This window comes from Muntiacus reevesi, chromosome 2 (genome assembly GCF_963930625.1).
Source record: "Muntiacus reevesi chromosome 2, mMunRee1.1, whole genome shotgun sequence".
NCBI lineage: Eukaryota > Metazoa > Chordata > Mammalia > Artiodactyla > Cervidae > Muntiacus > Muntiacus reevesi.
The window spans coordinates 213,876,456-213,894,961 of record NC_089250.1 but is presented as its reverse complement, the minus strand read 5'-3'; the positions used below and the strand labels follow the sequence as shown (position 1 = coordinate 213,894,961).

The following is an 18,506-nucleotide window of genomic DNA, read 5'->3' as shown; positions in this document are numbered from 1 at the left end:
AAAATTAGGGAGGAAGGGGAAAAAAAAAAGGCCAGAAAAAGTTTCTTTCCTGGAGTCCCAAGCGAGGTGTGGGACGGAAGAAGGGATCCAAGTCAGAGCCCCGGGACTCCGTGGGGCCCGACCCGCTGTCTGGAGTCCCCCTTTCCAGACCATGTCCGGGCCCACCTGGCTCCCCCCGAAGCAGCCGGAGCCCGCTCGAGCCCCTCAGGGGAGAGCACTCCCCCGAGGGGCCTCGGGGCCGCCCCCGGCCCATGGAGCAGGTAAGGCAGCCCCAGCGAGGCCCAGAGGCCGCCCCCAGGCCACCAGCGCTCTCAGTTCTGCTTTGTGGTGTCCGCGCCCCGCTGGGCCAGTCCCTGCCGCCCCTTCCCCTAGCAGCCCTCCCTGCCCCCGGCCCCATTCGCGGACCCCAGGTGCAGGGCGAGGGGCGAAGAGGGACCCAAGACAGTGACCTCCACAGGCGTCCTCACCCTGTCCTTCCTCATCCCCACCTTGGCTCTCTCTTCCCTCACCCCAGCGCTCCAGCCCCACCCCCGGCTCAATTTTTGCCCCCTCCCATCTGAGCAGTGTTACCAGACCCCCGGGGGACCGGAGGACCGGGGGCTGGCCTGGGTGGGGTGCCACGGAGCACCCCAGCACTCACAGGTGAGCAAGGGCACGGGGGGATGGGGCGATTTGGGGCAGGAGGGGAGACCCTGTGAGTTGCATTTCTCTCTGCTTTTTGCTCCCTCCCCAGGGCTTCCCCCCAGATAGGGGGGGCTTGCGCCCAGGAAGTCTGGATGCTGAGATAGACTCCCTGACCAGCATGCTGGCTGAGTTGGATGGGGGTCGAGGTCACGCCCCACGGCGGCCTGACCGGCAGGTGACTCCCCTGTCCTGCCTCTGCCCCTTCTGATCCTTGACCCCGCCCCTCCCCCCACAAGCCTGGTCTCTACTCTGAATACCCCCCCATTTCCCCCTCCAACAAGACCCATGTGAGGGATGCTTACTCCTGGCCCTTGTCAAAGCTGGTTCTTGCCTGGGTGCCCCAAGAGGTGGGGTGGGGGAGTTCCTGTAGATGGGTGTCCTGGAAATGGGCCCAGCTCACTCCTGCTCTGTGTCTCTCCCCAGGCTTACGAGCCCCCTGAACCCCCTGCCTACCGCTCAGGCTCAGGCCCCCTAAGGCCAAATGGAGGGGCGCTTCCTCCCCCACCGCTCCCAGGGCCCCCCTATGGGGGCCCCACTCCGGCCTCCTATGCTACGGCCAGCACCCCCGCTGGCCCTGCCTTCCCTGTGCAAGTGAAGGTGGCACAGCCTGTGAGAGGCTGCGGCCCTCCCAGGCGGGGGGCCTCTCAGGCCTCCGGGCCCTCCCCGGGCCCCCACTTTCCTCTCCCAGGCCGAGGTGAAGTCTGGGCGGCTGGCTACAGGAGCCACCGCGAGCCGGGGCCAGGGGCTAAGGAGGAGGCCGCGGGGGTCTCTGGCCCTGCAGGCGGAAGAGGCGGCGGGTACGGGTCCCAGGTAAGCCCTGGGTGCTGGGATTTCGGGTCCATCAAAGACAAGTGGATGCTGACTCGGTGGGGTGCGTGGGGAGTGGTTAATGTCAGCGGTCTGGGATGTTGGGGCTCTGGATTCCCTGTGGATGTGGGGCAGTTCAAGACTAAAAGAAGGAGGGGCCTAGATCTACACCCTGGCTGCCAGAGGGGCTCCCCCAGCCCGTGGGCTGGGACTTGTTCTCTGATCAGCTTTCGGGGTAGAACAGCCTGGTCACCCTGGGGACCCTCAGTGACAGCACTGGGAGCCAGAGGAAAGGCCAAACCCCTGATTCTCACCTCCCAGGTCCCCCCGAGCCAGCCTCCCGAGGAGGAGCTTGAGAGGCTGACCAAGAAGCTGGTGCATGACATGAACCACCCGCCCAGCGGGGAGTACTTCGGTGAGCTGATCCCCCGGCCTGCGGGAGGTGGGACTGCAGAGTCAGAGGGACACAGCTTCCCCGACAGGCTTCCAGGCCTGTGAGGGGGTTGACCCTGTCCCTCCCCACCCCCAGGCCGGTGCGGTGGCTGCGGAGAAGACGTTGTTGGGGACGGGGCCGGGGTCGTGGCCCTGGATCGCGTCTTCCACGTGGCCTGCTTTGTGTGTGCGGCGTGCCGGGCCCAGCTGCGGGGCCAGCATTTCTACGCCGTGGACAGGAGGGCGTACTGTGAGAGCTGTTATGTGGTGCGTGGCTGGGGGCCGGGAGGGCTTCCGTCCAACTGGAATAAAGGAGTTGGAAACTAGACGAATAGGGCTTGAAGCAGGGAAACTGACACTGATAAACCAGAAGAAGGGATGAATGAAGTAAGTAGCTATACACTGGCTGCTGAAGAGGAAGGACAATATTCCGTCATATGTGTGAAGCATTTGTTTTTATTTATTTTTGGCTGCGCTGGGTCTTTGTGTTGCCAGCCGGCTTTCTCTAGCTGCGGTGCATGGGCTTCTCATTGTCGGGGCTGTTCTTGTTGCAGACCATGGGACTCTAGAGTGTAGTCTCAGTAGTTGCGGTGCATGGGTTTAGTTGTTCTGAGGCGTATGGGATCTTCCCAGACCAGGGATCGAACTCATGTCCCCTGCCTTGGTGGGCAGATTCTTAACCACTGGACTGCCGGTGAAGTCCCAGGCATTTATTTTAGATTTAAAGGAAGGTGCTAAATTCCCACAATATCCCAGTGGAGCAGATATGACTACTGAAGGAAAATGAAGCTCAGAGAGGTTAAATAACTTGTCCAGGAAGCTGCAGTGCTGGGGTCAGCACTCAGATCTGTTCAAGGTCATGTTTCACTGAATCCCACGCAGGAGGCTACAGAAATAAGACGGATGGGCTGGCCGGATGCCTGGAAGGGCTCCTGAGGGTCTCCCCAGCCCCCAACCTTCCTGCCCTCTTTCCTGGCAGGCCACCCTGGAAAAGTGCTCCACGTGCTCCCAGCCCATCCTGGACCGGATCCTGAGGGCCATGGGGAAGGCCTACCACCCGGGCTGCTTCACCTGTGTGGTGTGCCACCGTGGCCTCGACGGCATTCCTTTCACTGTGGATGCCACGAGCCAGATCCACTGCATCGAGGACTTCCACAGGTCAGCTTGTGTCTCAGGATGTCTGGGCTGGCCTTTCCCATCGTCCTCATGACTCCTTCCTATCGCAGTACCAGCCTCTCCTGTTTGGCAACCCTGGCCGTGCCTCTTTCTCTCTTTCCCTAAGATCCCAAACCCTACCTACCTTTGGCCTCTCCCGTCCCCTCCCTCGTCCCACCTTCTCTGGGCTCCATTGTTAGTCCCCTCCAACCCTGGGGCCTGACGGCCTCCTGGGTTCCCTTCCGCCCCTAGGAAGTTTGCCCCAAGATGCTCAGTATGTGGTGGGGCCATCATGCCTGAGCCAGGTCAGGAGGAGACCGTGCGAATCGTAGCTCTGGATCGCAGTTTTCACATTGGCTGTTACAAGTGTGAGGTAGGGGGGCCTGGGCAGCGGCGTGGGTGGGGGGGAGGGTTATCGGGGCCTGGGGCACTGGGTGTGGTAAAGCATGATGGAGAAAGATCTCAGGGGTTGGGGCGTGATGGAAAGCTGTTGCTTATTTCTGAACAGGAGTGTGGGCTGCTGCTCTCCTCTGAGGGTGAGTGTCAGGGCTGCTACCCACTGGATGGGCACATCTTGTGCAAGGCCTGCAGTGCCTGGCGGATCCAGGAGCTCTCGGCCACGGTCACCACCGACTGCTGAGTCTCCCCAGGAGCACCTGCTGTGTCCTCCCTTCCCATCCACCACCCTCCCCGACAACCACCTTTATAACTTTGTCACCAAATGCTGTCTCCTCGTCCTCCAGTCATGAAATAACAACCCTGCCAGAGTTTACAAAACACTTTGAAGTCTGTTGTCTCATCTGATATTCTCACATCAGCTCCACACAAGCAGGCTGTGGTGACTGGCCTGCATTTTTAGCTGAGAAGTGACGTCCTCAGGTTGCATCGCTCCCAAATGGCAGAACCAAGATCAGAAGGGTCTTCCTAGTCCTGGACCAGTTTTTTGCATCTCCATTGTACACTCTTTTTAAAGTAGTTTCTGTAAAGACACCCCCCCTCCCCCCCGCAAAGCCCCCTCAAGCCCTGGGGACAAGGATGCAGTATGTGCAAGAAAGGCAGCATTTCCTAAAGTCTTCACACTCAACTCACTGAACAAGCACTTTTTCGTTATCCCTGGGGTGGTGCTGCATTTAATCTGCGGCAGCCCAGATCCTGCTTGGCGGTCAGGATCACAACCTACAACCGATCTCATCAAGGTGCTGGTTGGGGTCTGCCACTTTTAATTAAAGATGGGGTGCCTTTGTGGAAGAAGAGCAGGAACAATGGGTTTTGCAGCTAGCGCACATCGACGACCAATAAAGGCTGGTTCTCTAGTGGGATCACAAAATGGTGGGAAATGCTTTAAAATGGTTGCTGTGTCCGCGGAAACGGAAGAGTCCCTAAACCTCTGCCCTGCGCAAGGAGAGGGGAGAACCATTCCTGACGAAGTCGGGGGGCTCCGCGATTAAACACAGGTGGAAAGCAGCTGAATGCCAACTGGTTTAGACTTCGGATACATCCGGGGAAGCGCGACCTCCGACCTCGGCGGGAGGAAGCGCTCCCTCACGGCCAGAGCAGGGAGGGGGAGTCTACCGCCCTCCCGAGGCTTGGTCCCGCCCGGCTCCCGTAGTTCCTCTCGCCCGCACAGGTCTCGTCCCGCAGAGCGCGCGAGACTTCTGGGTGCCCGCCCCTTCCCATCAGTCCTCGGTGCTCCCAGCCTTTCCCTCTCCTAGTTAGTTCTCCATCAGGCCCTGCTGGGTGCAGTGTGTGGTTCCGGGCGCTGTTCTGCGGGTGACGCAGGCGCAGCTCGAGCTGCGCGCGCCGACCGTCCATTCTCGGCTGTCCCGGTTTCTTCGCGTCTATTCGGCCCCGTCGCCAAGAGCCCTCAGTCTCCTCACCCTCCTCGACTTCCCAGTCGCGCGCCCGAGGCAAGGGGCGGGCCCAGATCTCCCAGGGAACCTGCTGGCTGGACCGCGAGACTAACGGCCGCGACCGCTTCCAGGTGGGGGGAGGGGCCTGGAGCGGGAAGAGCCGTGCTGGGGCGGGAACTGGGAGACGGGCTTGCGGGTGGGCGGGGAGGCCGCTGGGGGCAACTGGAGAGTCGGAGGCCTCCAGCTGCAGGGGCCGAGGCCTTATGATGGCGGGGTCGGTGGAGGGCTGGCCTTTGTGGAGGGAGGCGGGCATGCTGCTGCAAAGGGGGTGGGGTGGGGTCCTCTGCTCCTGTCGTCATTGTTGAACTCCCAGATCATCCCTCTCCGGATTCCAGGCCCCCTCAGGCAGCGCCATGGGTGACAGTGATGACGAGTATGATCGAAGGCGCAGGGACAAGTTTAGACGAGAGCGCAGCGACTACGATCGTTCCCGGGAGAGAGATGAAAGACGTCGAGGGGATGATTGGAATGACCGGTAAGACACAGTTTTTTCTTAATTTCGTCTACTTGTTTTATTGTCGGGCATTCAAGTTTCATTGCATTTTTCTTAAAGCTTAAAAGCCATATGAAATCGCTCGTTCTTGACTGTTTCATGTGGTTCGACTTCATTGCTCTATGGCTTAATTTTTGAAATGTCCAGAAGATCAGAGCAGCAGAAGTAAGAATTTGAGTAGGAAAAAGCAGTGTTTGTGTGTGCAGTCTGTTGTTTATAAGTTATACCCCCAGAAGGTTGACTCAAAGTAGTAACACAGAATTGGCTTGATTGGAGAGGTGGTCAGACTAGTTCTCTATGAGGATATGATTAAATTTCTTGTAATAGTGTAGCCTGGAGTGAGAAAGAGTTCTTTGAACAGTGATCAGTTCAGTTCAGTTGCTCAGTAGGGTCGGACTCTTTGCGACCCCATGGATTGCAGCATACCAGGCTTCCCTGGAGATTACTGGAGATTGCTCAGACTCATTGAGTTGGTGATGCCATCCCTGATCCATGGATGGGATTAATTGATTAGGTTTGGCGTAGCTAGTGATTAGCTTTCTGGGATGTTCTAGAGTAGATTAGAGTTGAGGTTTTTCCCTTAAATAATTGCTATTTAAAGGAATTGAGGAAGATTTTTATTTAAGGAATATCACAAGTATCTAGTCAGTGACTTGATATTACAGACTTGATTTGGAAACAGGTTATCAGAAAAAAAGTTTGAGATGGCTTACTGCGGTAGCATTTATTCATTCAGTGTCATATTGAAAAAGAAGCTTAGTAAGCTGTCCAGTGCTTGACTCAACATATCTCTTCACTGGAGGTGGTCTGCGCCACCTTGTTTTCTTTAGTATTTTTCTAAGAAAGTCAGAAGATGCTTTTCTGGTAAGCAGCCTGGGGTGACCCCTCAAAATGGTGCGCTATTCACTTGACCCGGAAAACCCCTCAAAATCATGCAGATCAAGAGGTTCAGATCTTCTTGTTCACTTTAAGAACTCTCATGAAACTGCCCAGGCAATTAAGGGTATGCATATCTGAAAAGCCATTAAGTATCTGAAGGATGTCACTTTAAAGAAGCAGTGTGTACCTTTCCGTCATAATGGTGGAGTTGGTGGGTGTGCACAGGCCAAGCAGTGAGGCTGGACAGAGGGTCGGTAGCCCAGAAAGAGTGCTGAATTTTTACTGCACATGCTCAAAAATGCAGAGAGTAATGCTGAACTTACAGGCTTAGATGTAGATTTTGTGGTCATTGAGCACATCCAGGTGAACAAAGCCCCCAGGATGCTGTGTAGGACTTACAGAGCTCATGTACAGGTTGATCCAACCATGAGGGTCGGATCAACCTGTACATGAGCTCTCCTTGTCTCGCTGAGATGATCCTTACTGAAAAAGAACAGCTTGTTCCTAAACCAGAAGAGGAGGCTGCCCAGAAGAAAAAGATATGTCAGAAGAAGCTGAAGGAACAAAAACTTATGGTCTGGGAATAAATGCTGCAAAAAGTTAGTGCAAATAAAGGTGTAAAAAAATAAAAGAAGACAAGTAAGGGTACTCTTCTGAATTCTGAAGATGGCCAAGGGATAGTAATTGTCCTTAAGGAGTTGACAGTCTGGGGCTTGGAGTGTGGGGCATAATGGCCTTGGATGTATGCTGTAAATGAATATATTCATCTATGAGAGGTCATGATGAAGATGTGAAATGTTGAGGGAACAGATGTGAGGGAGGGGAGAAGTGGTGGAGGTGGTGTATGGGAGGCTGACAGGAAAGGGACACTTAGCAAGATTTGGAAAGATTAGTGGGAATTCCTCAGACACAGGTGGGGTGAACAACTTGGAGTCGGGGACATAATGTTGTTCACAGAAAAGAACCTATGTTCTAGTTTTTTTTCAAGTAGTGGTTCTCAAAATCCCTCAGAGGTCTGTGAGCCTACAACTGTTTTTTATCTTTTAAAATTTTTGTTCTTTTTTAAAAATTCTTTTTCATTATGGCTTATCACAGAGTACTAAATAGTTTCCTGTGCTATACAGTAAAACTTGTCACTTACCCATTCTACATGTAATAGCTTGCACTTGCTAACACCAAACTCCCACTCCATTCCTCTCCCCGCTTGGCAACCACAAGTCTGTCCTGTATGTCTATGAGTCTGTTTCTGTTTCATAGGTATGTTCATTTGTGTTGTATTTTAGATTGCACATGTAAGTGATATCATATAGTATTTGTCTTTCTCTTTCTGAGTTACTTCACCTAGTATGATAATCTCTGGGTCCATCCGTGTTGCCACAGTGGCATTATTTCATTCCTTTTTATGGCTAAGTAGTATTCCTTTGTGAATACTATACACCATAGTGTATACACTATACATGGTTTATCCATTCCTCTGTAGGTGGTTATTTAGATTGTTTCCATGTCTTGGCTACTGTAAATAGTGTTGCTACGAACATAGGGTTGCATTTATCTTTTTGAGTTTTGGTTTTGTCTGAGTGATACCCAGGAAAGAGTCCATTTGCAATGTGGGAAATCTGGGTTGGGAAGATCCCTTGGAGGAGGGCATGGCAACCCAGTCCAGTATTCTTGCCTGGCGAATCCCCATGGACAGAGGAGCCTGGCGGGCTGCAGTCTGTGGGTTCACAGAGTCGAACACGACTGGGTGACTAAGCAGGATTGCTAGATCATACGGCAAGTATAATATCAGTCTTTTGAGGAACCTCCATCCTGTTTTCCGTAGTGGCTGCAGACAGCTTACATTCCTGCCAACAGTGTAGAGGGGAGGTCCCCCTTTCTCTACACCCTCTGCAAGCATTTGTTACTAGCTTGCAACTCTTAGTAGTAATGCTAAGGTAGCATTGCTGCTCTCACTGTATGGACCTTGGTGCTCTGGCAGTGGTGAGTGAAACTGCAGGTGCGCTAGCACAGTCAAAGCAGTGGCGCCAGTTTTTAGTAAAAAGTTTCATGTACTGTCATTGAAGAAGCAATAACAATTTTAAACTTTACTAAGTTAGATTCTTAACTTAATAGTTTTTAATATATATGATGACTAGGAAGTATGCATAAAGCACTTCTGCATGTAGTATCACCTGGGCTTCCCAGGTGGCGCAGTGGTAAAGAATCTGCCTGCAAGGAAGGGGTTCAATCTCTGGATTGGGAAGTTCCCCTGGAGTAGGAAGTGGCAACCCACTCCAGGATTCTTGCCTGGAAAATCCCATGGACAGAGGAGCCTGGTGGGATACAGTCCATGGGGTTGAAAAGAATCGGACACGACTGAGGGACTAAGCCTGCACGCTTGTAGTAGAGTGTTTATCTTGAGGAGGAGCTTTTGTGGGATTGAGTTGTGAGCCTAATTAACAGCCTTGAACCCTTCTCCCCAACCTGTGAGATACCGTTTTTGTTTTTTACCTGAATGGACAGCTATCAAACAGTGCTTATTCATATTTGGGTTTTTGGTAGACATTTTCTTGGGAATAAAAGCTAAGAGAACTTGCTACTCTTGTTGTTCAGTCACTAAGTCGTGTCTGACTCTGTGATCCCATGGCCTGCAGCACGTCAGGCTTCTCTGTCCCCCACTATCTCCTGGAGTGTGCTCAAATTCATATCCATTGAGTTGGTGCTGCTGTCTAACCACTTGTTACTTTAGGGAAAATTGTCAGTTTTGTTGCCAATAAGAAAGTGGAACTTTCCAGTGAAAACTAAAATTTTGGAAAACTTTTATCTACATTGTCAGTTTGTCAGCTCCCCATTGCTTTAAAGACTGTTATGATGAGATAGGTAGTGATACTAAATGATTATATTTTAATACTGTGTAACGAATGAGATGTGCCAAGGTCCATTAAAAGAGCAAAGTAGAATAATGAACTTTAATGTAGCAGAATACAAAATGTTCCTTGATTTGGTTTCAGATTCAGCATTGCAACTAGCCTTTAAGATACTATCTCTTGCCAAATTTTGGGGAGTATCAAAAACAGTGAATAGGAAATTCCCTGGCAGTCCAGTGGTTGGAGACTCTGGGCTGTCACTGCTGAGAGCTCAGGTTGGATTTCTGGTTGGGGAACTAAGAGCTCAAAAGCTGCATGGCACAGCCAAACCAAACAAACAGAATATCCCCAATAATCTGAACAGGTTATCAAAGTACTCCCTTTTTCAAGTACGTATCACTGTGAGGCCAGATCTTCACATTTTCCAACCAAGCAATGTATCTTAACGGGTTGAATGGAGAAACATATACCAGTTGTCTCCTTTAAAATTAAGCCAGACCTTGAAAAAATTTGTAAATGAAAAAAAACAGTGCAACTTTTTTCACTGAATGTTTTTTTTTGGAAAATAGCATTTCTCGTACAAATATATAGTTTGTATTACTGCGTAACTTCGAAGTTAATAGTTTTTTTTTTCTGTTCTAATTTTCAGCTAAATGTTGGTAAATATAATTCACATAAGCAAAAGCTCTTTAATTTTTAAGAGTGTAAGGAGGTCCCAAGACTGAAAAGTTTGAGAAATACTGGCTTATAGCAGAGGATTTTCTTTTGTTAAGATGGAGATGGGGTTCACTGGTGATTGGTAGAGAATCTGGAATGGTTGCTAGGAACCAAAGTTTTGAATTTAAGCGAGGGCATGACACGTTCGCGTTTGTGTTTGAGAAAGAGCCCTTTGACCTTGGAGAGGAGGCAGGGGAGAGACCAGAGGTAGGGAATACAAACCAAGGCTGTACTGAAAAGGAGAAGTGGCCAGGACCAGGGCACGTGGACCTGGGCTGAGTTTATGGGAATGGCAGGGAAAAGGACAGCCTTCGTTGGGTTTGAGACAGAGAATTAATAAGCTGATAAAAAGTTAGTGGTGAGAGTGACCCTTGATAACTGGATGCGGGACAGTCTGTTGGTGCAGCCAAAAGTGGGAAACCGTGGGGGCGAGGGGCGGCAAGTTTGGACCCATAACGATGGAAGTAACAGGCTTGATTCTGATCGCATTGAATTGGAGAGAACAGTAATAGAAGGAGTTGGTAACATTGGTCTGGAGTTCAGAAAAAAGGCCAGGCTGGAGGAAGGGTTGACGAGCCATCAGTTTGTGGGTAGTGGCTGAAGTGATGGAAGTAGACAAGTCTTTCTCCTTAGAGGGTGGTTTTGGAATACAGTTTCCAGCTTTTAGTCTGGGTATCTCAGATCCAGTACTTCAGCTACCTGATGCAGAGCCGACTCATTGGAAAAGGCCCTGATGCTGGGAAAGATTCACGGCCAAAGTAGAAGGCAACAGAGGGTGAGAAGGTTGGAGAGCATCACCGACTCAGTGGACATGAATTTGAGCATACTAAGAGATAGTGAAGGACAGAGGGGCCTGGCGTGCTGCAGTCCATGAGGTTGCAAAGAGTCGGACATGCCTTAGCGACTGAACAACCACTCAGATAGGACAGAAAGAGCCCGTCCAGGAGTGTGATCTTGGGATACCCGGCTGTGTCGTTGCATTCACCGCCACTTGTTCTTACCTCCAGAGAGTGGGACCGTGGCCGGGAGCGCCGCAGTCGGGGCGAATATCGTGACTATGACCGGAATCGGCGAGAGCGCTTCTCCCCTCCCCGGCATGAGCTCAGCCCCCCGCAGAAGCGCATGCGGCGAGACTGGTGAGATGGCAACAGTCTCTCTGTCCTCTCTCCGGGCCTCAGCTCTCCTCCCTCACTTCCGCTGAGAGCTTTCTTGGTCATTTCCTCTGCTCAGATTTCCCCTCAAGTCGTCTCTTTTGGTCCCTTTAAGCCCTTGTGGGAGAGACCGCAGTCCACGTGCGCCCCTCCCTCGGTCCCATCCTCTGTCCTCTGGAGAGATGGTGCCTTCTGCGTCTGACTTTTGTGTCCCCCACCCTCAGGGATGAGCACAGCTCTGACCCATACCACAGTGGCTATGAGATGCCCTATGCTGGGGGGGGTGGGGGCCCGGCTTACGGCCCCCCTCAGCCCTGGGGCCACCCAGACGTCCACATCGTGCAGCACCCTGTTCTGCCTATCCAGGCCAGGTGAGCCCTGCGCTTCCGGGGGGCCGGGAGAAGGGGGTCCACATCTGGGGATGGATTGGGGTGGCTGAAGCCAGGAGAATTGGGTTGGGCACACAAGAGCACCAGTGGGCAGTGGCGGCCGTCGGTGCCTGGGTGATGGTCTTGGTGGGCAAAGGGAGAGGGCAGCTGGCTGCCTTGGTCCCCCCATTCCCCCACCCTCTTCCCCCACATCCAAGACTTCCTGACCGGCGCGTCCCCCCCGCCACCCCAGGCTGGGCAGCATAGCAGAGATCGACTTGGGCGTGCCGCCCCCCGTGATGAAGACCTTCAAGGAGTTCCTGCTGTCCCTGGATGATGCTGTGGACGAGACTGAGGCGGTCAAGCGCTACAACGACTACAAGCTGGACTTCCGGAGGCAGCAGATGCAAGACTTCTTCCTGGCTCACAAGGATGAGGAGTGGTGAGTGCCCCCGCTGCCTGCCGTCCTGTCCCTGGCACGTCTCCCCTGGCCCCCCAGCGGAGCCTGCAGTCCTGTCCTCTCCCCATCTCCCCAGTCCAGCACTTCTGGGGGCGGGGGAGGGGAGTGTGCCAACCCTGGCTGATGGGTCTCCTCACCTCCACGTCCGCCACAGCCCCCCCACCTCCCTTTCCCGCCGTCCTCGGTGAGCGAGCCACCTCCAGGCAGCTGGCCAGAGCCACCTGTCCTCTGGGGCGGCAGACGCACTACCTCCCCCTTGCCGTTCGGGGTCACTGCCATCCCTGGTCGCCGGGACCCTGTGTGGTGGTGGCGTCCTCCCAAAAGCAACGAGTGAATCCAGACAAGAGAAGCAAAGCTCTCAGGATCGTTTGACAGAAAAAGAATTTTGATTTTTTTCCTTTTGTGGATGTTTTAATTTTAATCAACCATCTTTTCCCCCCTTCCTGCTCCTCCTCCTCCTCATCCTCTTTCTGCTCCTCCTCCTTGAAAAGAGCCAGAACTGGGAACTACACCCGCTCATCGACGGAGCTCGGAGCAAACCCACCTCCACCCCCACCATACCCAGCCCATACATGAGCCCCCTGGGCTGACCGCGCTGCCCGGGCCAGGCAGACAGGCAGGGCACCGTTGTGCACAATGCAGCGGTTTAGCTGAATGTGATTGCTCAGGCAGCTAGTCAGTCAGGGCCCCCACCGCGGAGTCCCGCGGGGGTGGGGCACCCGGGCCGGGCGCCCCAGCCAGGAGCCAGCCGGTGGCCCACCAGCCAGCATGGGCCCTGGGCGCGGCTAGTTAAATCTTGAGCTCTGTTTGACCAAGCGGCCAAGGTAAAGATCCTGGAGGTGACGCCTGCGGCTTTCCCTTCTTCTTCTGCTCAACTTGTGGTTCTGTTCTCTCACTGTCTCCTCTTTCTTCTTAACCCATGTCTTTGTCTTACTCGCTTATAAACCTGTCATTCTTTCTCTGTCCCTGTTCTTGCTGCTAACACCTCTTTCCACTGGGTTTTTGTTTTTTCCTGGTTTCCATTTGGTCTTTAGTTTTCCTCCTTGTTTTTGTTCTGGGACTTTCTCACACTTTGCCCTTTCTTCTTTGCATATCCTAATTTCTTCTGTCCCCCCCGCCCCCTCCTGCCCAGGGTCCTATTTTAAGTGTTTTCTTTTTCATGCTCTACCTTAACGCTCCATCCCTGTCCTCTCTTGACCCCTGTGGGCAGTACCTGAGGTTATAAGGGCACTTCAGTTTCTCCCTTTGGTCTTTCCCTGTCCCTTCACCAGCTGCTTATTTTCCCTAGGGGGGAGAAAGGTGTCCTGCCTTTTGTGGCTTTTCCTTTCTGGTGATTTCAGGTTTCCCTGTCTTCCACCAAGGGATGGAGGGAGCTGGTGGGAATAATCCTTTTAATGATTCCAGTTTGGGGTTGGCTCGGAGAGGGAGGTTCTTTGGGACCTACTATTTCTTTAGTGTTACTCTGGGAAGCTGTGGGAAACTACACTCCTTAAAATTTGTGTTTCCCAGACACTTTAGGCAGTCAGTCTGCCTCCAGCCCTGACTCCCCTGTAGTCATACTCTTTCCAAATCCAGAGCTCTTAGTTCCTGGCTCTCCCCCAGATCTTCTCAGAGCATAACCTCTGGTTCCTTTCTGGGGGTGTGGGTGGTTCAGGTGCACCCCTCCCCTGATCTCCACTGTTACAACCTTCTGTGGGTGTGAGAGGATGGGGGCTGTGCCCTGGCTTTCCTGGGCCCCTCCCCATGTCCTGGCTCTGGCCTCCAGTGACTGTTTGGCTCTTCCTCGCCCCTTCCTTCTCAGGTTTCGGTCTAAGTACCACCCAGATGAGGTGGGGAAGCGTCGGCAGGAGGCCCGAGGGGCCCTGCAAAACCGACTAAGGGTGTTCCTGTCCCTCATGGAGAGTGGCTGGTTTGATACTCTTCTGTTGGACATCGACAAAGCTGATGCCATTGTCAAGATGCTGGATGCAGGTGTGTGGGTTGGGAAGGGTGGGCTTGGCTGACCAGGGTCTTGGCTGAAGATGAAAATCTGTAGAAAGCCAGAGGCAGAAGGCCAGGACCCTTGGATTGTGACCTCTGCTCCCTGTGTTGGTAGCTGTGATTAAGATGGAAGGAGGTACAGAGAATGATCTGCGGATCCTGGAGCAGGAGGAGGAGGAGGAACAGGCAGGAAAGCCTGGGGAGCCCAGCAAGAAAGAGGAAGGCCGTGTCGGACCAGGCCTGGGCGATGGAGAGCGCAAGGCCAACGAAAAGGACGACAAGAGAGAAGACGGCAAACAGGTCTCAGGGCTGGGGCTTCTGGTGCTGTCTGTGAGGCCTGGGGGGCGGGAAATGGGTATTGGGTGGGCGAGAGGCGAACCTGTGGGCTGAGCTGCTGGAGGGTGGGGCAGGGCCCGCTGAAAAAGGCTGAAGGAGAGAGAGATGTTCCTGGTGATTTGTCTCTACCTCTAGGCTGAAAATGATGGTTCCAGTGATGACAAAACCAAGAAGTCTGAAGGCGATGGGGACAAAGACGAGAAGAAGGAAGACTCTGAGAAAGAAGCCAAAAAGGTAGGTTCTTGATTGGGCAAGGTCAGTCGGGGTGGGGTCCTGGTACCTGACTCCCCTCCTGATACCTGACTCCCCTCCTTGCTGTGGGTCTCACAGAGCAGCAAGAAGCGGAATAGGAAGCACAGTGGCGATGACAGCTTTGACGAAGGCAGTGTGTCCGAGTCGGAGTCAGAGTCTGAGAGTGGCCAGGCCGAGGAGGAGAAGGAAGAGGCTGGTGTGTTTCATTTTCAGTCTCTTCCTGCTGACGGTGCTGGGGAGGGTGAGGGGCTGGTGTGGAGGCGAGAGATGAGTGAATTTGGTAAGGAGGGGGGCCTTTTGGGAGAGACTGGTGGGGGGAGGCTTTACAGCTTCTCTGTCCTCCGCTTATCCAACGATGAGTTTTCGCCGACTCCCACTGCTCCCTGCATAGATGAAACACTCAAGGAAAAGGAGAAGCCCAAGGAAGAAGAGAGGGAGAAGCCTAAGGACGCCCCTGGGCTGGAATGCAAACCCCGTCCCTTGCATAAGACGTGCTCTCTCTTCATGCGCAACATCGCGCCCAACATCTCCCGGGCTGAGATCATTTCTGTGAGTGGGGGCAGGGATGACAGGCAGGCTTTGGGAGGGGACGGCAGGGACAAGAGAACCTGGCAGTGCTGCTGATGCACACACGGCCCTGTTTCTCTTAACAGGGAGGTCCCTTTCCCCTGGGCCCTTGGCCTTCAAAGAGGCCGGCCCTGACTGCAGCATTTGCTTTCAACTGCTGCTATTCTTGAGCCCTTGTATTGTTTTCTCCCCTAGTCCAAGGAAAGATGAAAAGGCAGTTCCCCAGGGTTCTAAGGACATAGGGATTGGAGGAAGAAATAAATCGTTGAGTCACTAGGTAGGGTTTCTCTTTCTCTGCTTTTCCAGCTTTGTAAACGATATCCAGGCTTTATGCGTGTGGCATTATCGGAGCCCCAGCCGGAGAGGAGGTGAGGAAGGTGGGGAGGCATGACCCTGGATACCTTGGGGAAAAGGTTTAGGGAAGATGAGTGGCCAACATTACCTCCATCCCAGGATTATGTGGGCATTTTCTTGTTCAGGTTTTTCCGCCGTGGTTGGGTGACCTTTGACCGCAGCGTGAACATTAAGGAGATCTGTTGGAACCTGCAGAATATCCGAGTGAGTGCTGGGAGTGGGGCTGTTGAGGAAGAGAAAGTAGGGCCTCGCATGCTCCGCACAGTCAACTGCATGCAGTTGTCTCTGGGTGTGGCCCTGAGACTGCTGGAGTGAACAAGACATCCCGGTCCCTGTCATCAGGGCGCTCAGTCTGATCACTGGTGTGCTCAGCTGGGCCAGTCTTTAGTGGCTTTTCTCGGGTGAGTGTTGGTAAGCTTTCGGTTCCCTCCAGCTCCGGGAGTGTGAGCTGAGCCCTGGCGTGAACAGAGACCTGACGCGTCGTGTCCGCAACATCAATGGTATCACCCAGCACAAGCAGATCGTGCGCAACGACATCAAGCTGGCAGCCAAGCTGGTCCACACACTGGACGACAGGACCCAGCTCTGGGCCCCGGAACCCGGGACGCCTGCCCTGCCAGCGGTCAGTGACTACTCGGGGAACTTTCTACCACCTCGTCAGCTGTGGGCACCTCTGGCCTTACCTGATCTGTAGCATTGACCCCTTGTACCCACCCACCTCTTTGCCCTTCTGGGCGGCACCTTCAGCTCCAATGAAACAGACTGACATTAGTATTTATGGGCTAAGGCAGAACGTAAATGTAATATTATATCTATTATAATATATAAAATATTATATTAAAACATAAGGGAGAGGTAACAGGCCAGCTGAGTCCTGAACTCCTTTCTGCCCCACTTTGCAATTTCAAATGCGAAGGTTCCTTGGCTTCCCTGAGGAGTTTTGTCTGCCTCTCTCACCTCATCTCTCACCCTTCCAGAGTCTGCCCTCGCAGAACCCGATCTTGAAGAATATCACTGACTACCTGATTGAGGAGGTGAGCGCTGAGGAGGAGGAGCTGCTGGGGAGCAGCGGGGGGGCCCCTCCCGAGGAGCCTCCGAAGGAAGGGAATCCTGCAGAGATCAACGTGGAGCGGGACGAGAAGCTGATCAAGGTGCCAGTGGGAGTGGAGCGTGGGGTGAGGGAGAGCCTGACTCTGGCGGTAAAGGGGCAGGAGTGATGAACTCATCGCTTCTCATTTCTCTTAGGTATTGGATAAACTCCTCCTCTATTTGCGCATCGTGCATTCCCTGGATTATTATAACACGTGCGAGTACCCCAATGAGGATGAAATGCCCAACCGTTGTGGCATCATCCACGTTCGGGGGCCTATGCCACCCAACCGCATCAGTCACGGGGAAGGTGAGTTCCCTGCTCCTCATCCTGGTTTCTCTTGCTCTCAGCTGCCTCTGGCCTTGGTTCTGCTCTGGTAGTAGTGCTCTGCCACCCTCTCCTCCCACCCTCTCCTCTGATCCCCTCCTAGCTCCCTTCTCTAACCTGTTCCTGTCTATACCCCAACAGTCCTAGAGTGGCAGAAGACATTTGAGGAGAAACTGACTCCGCTGCTGAGTGTGCGAGAATCTCTTTCAGAGGAAGAGGCCCAGAAGATGGGTCGCAAAGACCCTGAACAGGAAGTGGAAAAGTTTGTGACCTCCAACACCCAGGAACTGGGCAAGGATAAGTGGCTATGCCCTCTCAGTGGCAAGAAATTCAAGGTCTGTGATTACAGATTTGTGTTGTTAGGCTAGTGGGAAGAGAGGGTTCAGCCAGGAAGCCTCAAGCCTGGGGAGGAAGTGCTCACTGGGATTGGAGAGGGGAGGACTGTCCTTGAAGCTTAGGTCTGGGCAGCGAGGGAGCCCACACTGTTCAGTCTGATCCCCTCCTCTCTCCACCCAGGGCCCCGAGTTTGTACGTAAACATATCTTCAATAAGCATGCAGAAAAGATTGAGGAAGTAAAGAAGGAAGTGGCCTTTTTTAATAACTTTCTCACTGATGCCAAGCGCCCTGCTCTGCCCGAGATCAAGCCGGCTCAGCCACCGGGCCCTGCCCAGAGTAAGATACGATCCGTGAGGGTCTGCCCCATTCCCTTTCCCTTGACTGTTTAAAGACTCCTGGTTCTAACTGATCAGACCTGTTTCTACCCCGCTCTCAGGCCTTATTACTAAAAGCTAGTTGTCTCTCTCCACCCTCCGCCCTCCCCGCAGTAATTCATGTTCCTGTCCTTGTTGTACTCCCCCCAGGTCTGACTCCGGGACTTCCCTACCCACACCAGACTCCCCAGGGCCTGATGCCCTATGGTCAGCCCAGGCCCCCCATCTTGGGCTATGGAGGTAAGTGTAAGAGGGAGTTGAAGGACTTGAACTGGGGCTGGGAGAAAGAAAACTTAGGGTACAGTTGAGGTCAGTGTTTCAACTCTGTACTGATCTTTTTCCTAGCTGGTGCTGTTCGCCCTGCGGTCCCTACAGGAGGACCCCCATACCCCCATGCTCCCTATGGTGCTGGCCGAGGGAACTATGATGCCTTCCGAGGCCAGGGAGGTTACCCTGGGAAACCTCGAAACAGGTGAGAATGGGCAAAGATGGTTACGTTTTTTTGGGCCTCTACAAACTCCCTTTCAGAGACCCTCAACTCTAACCCCATCTTAACTCTTTATGACCGCACAGGATGGTCCGTGGAGATCCACGGGCCATTGTGGAATACCGTGACCTGGATGCTCCAGATGATGTCGACTTCTTTTGACTCACCTACTCTTCCTCACTCCTGGTATCATCTGTACTTGTGACTGCCTTGTCTTATCCAGCTCTGAGAAGTTTTTGTACGTTCAGCCCTACTGCCAGTAAAAGCACTTGCGTGGTGACTCTTGGCTTAGTATATATGAAGTGTTCATTGCTCAGTCGTGTCTGACTGTGACTCCATGGGCTGTAGCCCACCAGGCTCCTCTGTCCACGGAGTTCTCCAGGCAAGAATACTGGAGTGGCTTGCCGTGCTCTTCTCCAGGGGACCTTCCTGACCTAGGGATTGAACCTGGGTCTCTTGGATTGCAGGCAGTATATATATATATATATATATATATAGTA

At 53.3% G+C, this 18,506-nt stretch overlaps 2 protein-coding genes across 4 annotated transcripts; both read left to right on the top strand.

The window, feature by feature from the left end:
- The first annotated feature begins 6 nt into the window (after positions 1–6).
- On the top strand, positions 7–3,855 carry TRIP6 (thyroid hormone receptor interactor 6). Its single transcript, XM_065924910.1, has 9 exons — positions 7–260; positions 515–642; positions 734–859; positions 1,108–1,494; positions 1,813–1,906; positions 2,021–2,190; positions 2,903–3,081; positions 3,331–3,451; positions 3,587–3,855. The coding sequence occupies exons 1-9, from the start codon at positions 152–154 to the stop codon at positions 3,716–3,718; spliced, it is 1,446 nt and encodes a 481-aa protein (XP_065780982.1). The 5' UTR covers positions 7–151; the 3' UTR covers positions 3,719–3,855.
- Positions 3,856–4,734: 879 nt separating this feature from the next.
- On the top strand, positions 4,735–18,300 carry SRRT (serrate, RNA effector molecule). Of its 3 annotated transcripts, none has more exons than XM_065924904.1 (20): positions 4,735–5,059; positions 5,324–5,463; positions 10,931–11,059; positions 11,299–11,445; positions 11,696–11,884; positions 13,704–13,873; positions 13,998–14,182; positions 14,354–14,452; positions 14,549–14,666; positions 14,862–15,019; positions 15,344–15,405; positions 15,517–15,595; positions 15,825–16,013; positions 16,369–16,542; positions 16,637–16,790; positions 16,950–17,143; positions 17,325–17,481; positions 17,670–17,759; positions 17,865–17,991; positions 18,093–18,300. In XM_065924904.1, the coding sequence occupies exons 2-20, from the start codon at positions 5,342–5,344 to the stop codon at positions 18,166–18,168; spliced, it is 2,619 nt and encodes an 872-aa protein (XP_065780976.1). In that variant the 5' UTR covers positions 4,735–5,059; positions 5,324–5,341; the 3' UTR covers positions 18,169–18,300. The 3 variants fall into 3 exon arrangements, with proteins under 3 accessions (XP_065780976.1, XP_065780975.1, XP_065780974.1); XM_065924903.1 differs by having other exon boundaries at positions 4,736–4,985; positions 17,658–17,759; XM_065924902.1 differs by having other exon boundaries at positions 4,736–5,059; positions 17,658–17,759.
- Positions 18,301–18,506: the final 206 nt, after the last annotated feature.

Bases quoted from the DNA above. Each gene is read 5' to 3' on its own strand.
- SRRT (XM_065924903.1), top strand. From the start codon at position 5,342: ATGGGTGACAGTGATGACGAGTATGATCGAAGGCGCAGGGACAAGTTT. The intron at 5,464-10,930 runs GTAAGACACAGT...TCTTACCTCCAG, and splicing joins GGGGATGATTGGAATGACCG to AGAGTGGGACCGTGGCCGGG. The intron at 15,596-15,824 runs GTGAGTGCTGGG...GGTTCCCTCCAG, and splicing joins GGAACCTGCAGAATATCCGA to CTCCGGGAGTGTGAGCTGAG.
- TRIP6 (XM_065924910.1), top strand. From the start codon at position 152: ATGTCCGGGCCCACCTGGCTCCCCCCGAAGCAGCCGGAGCCCGCTCGA. The intron at 643-733 runs GTGAGCAAGGGC...CTCCCTCCCCAG, and splicing joins GAGCACCCCAGCACTCACAG to GGCTTCCCCCCAGATAGGGG. The intron at 1,907-2,020 runs GTGAGCTGATCC...CCCCACCCCCAG, and splicing joins GCCCAGCGGGGAGTACTTCG to GCCGGTGCGGTGGCTGCGGA.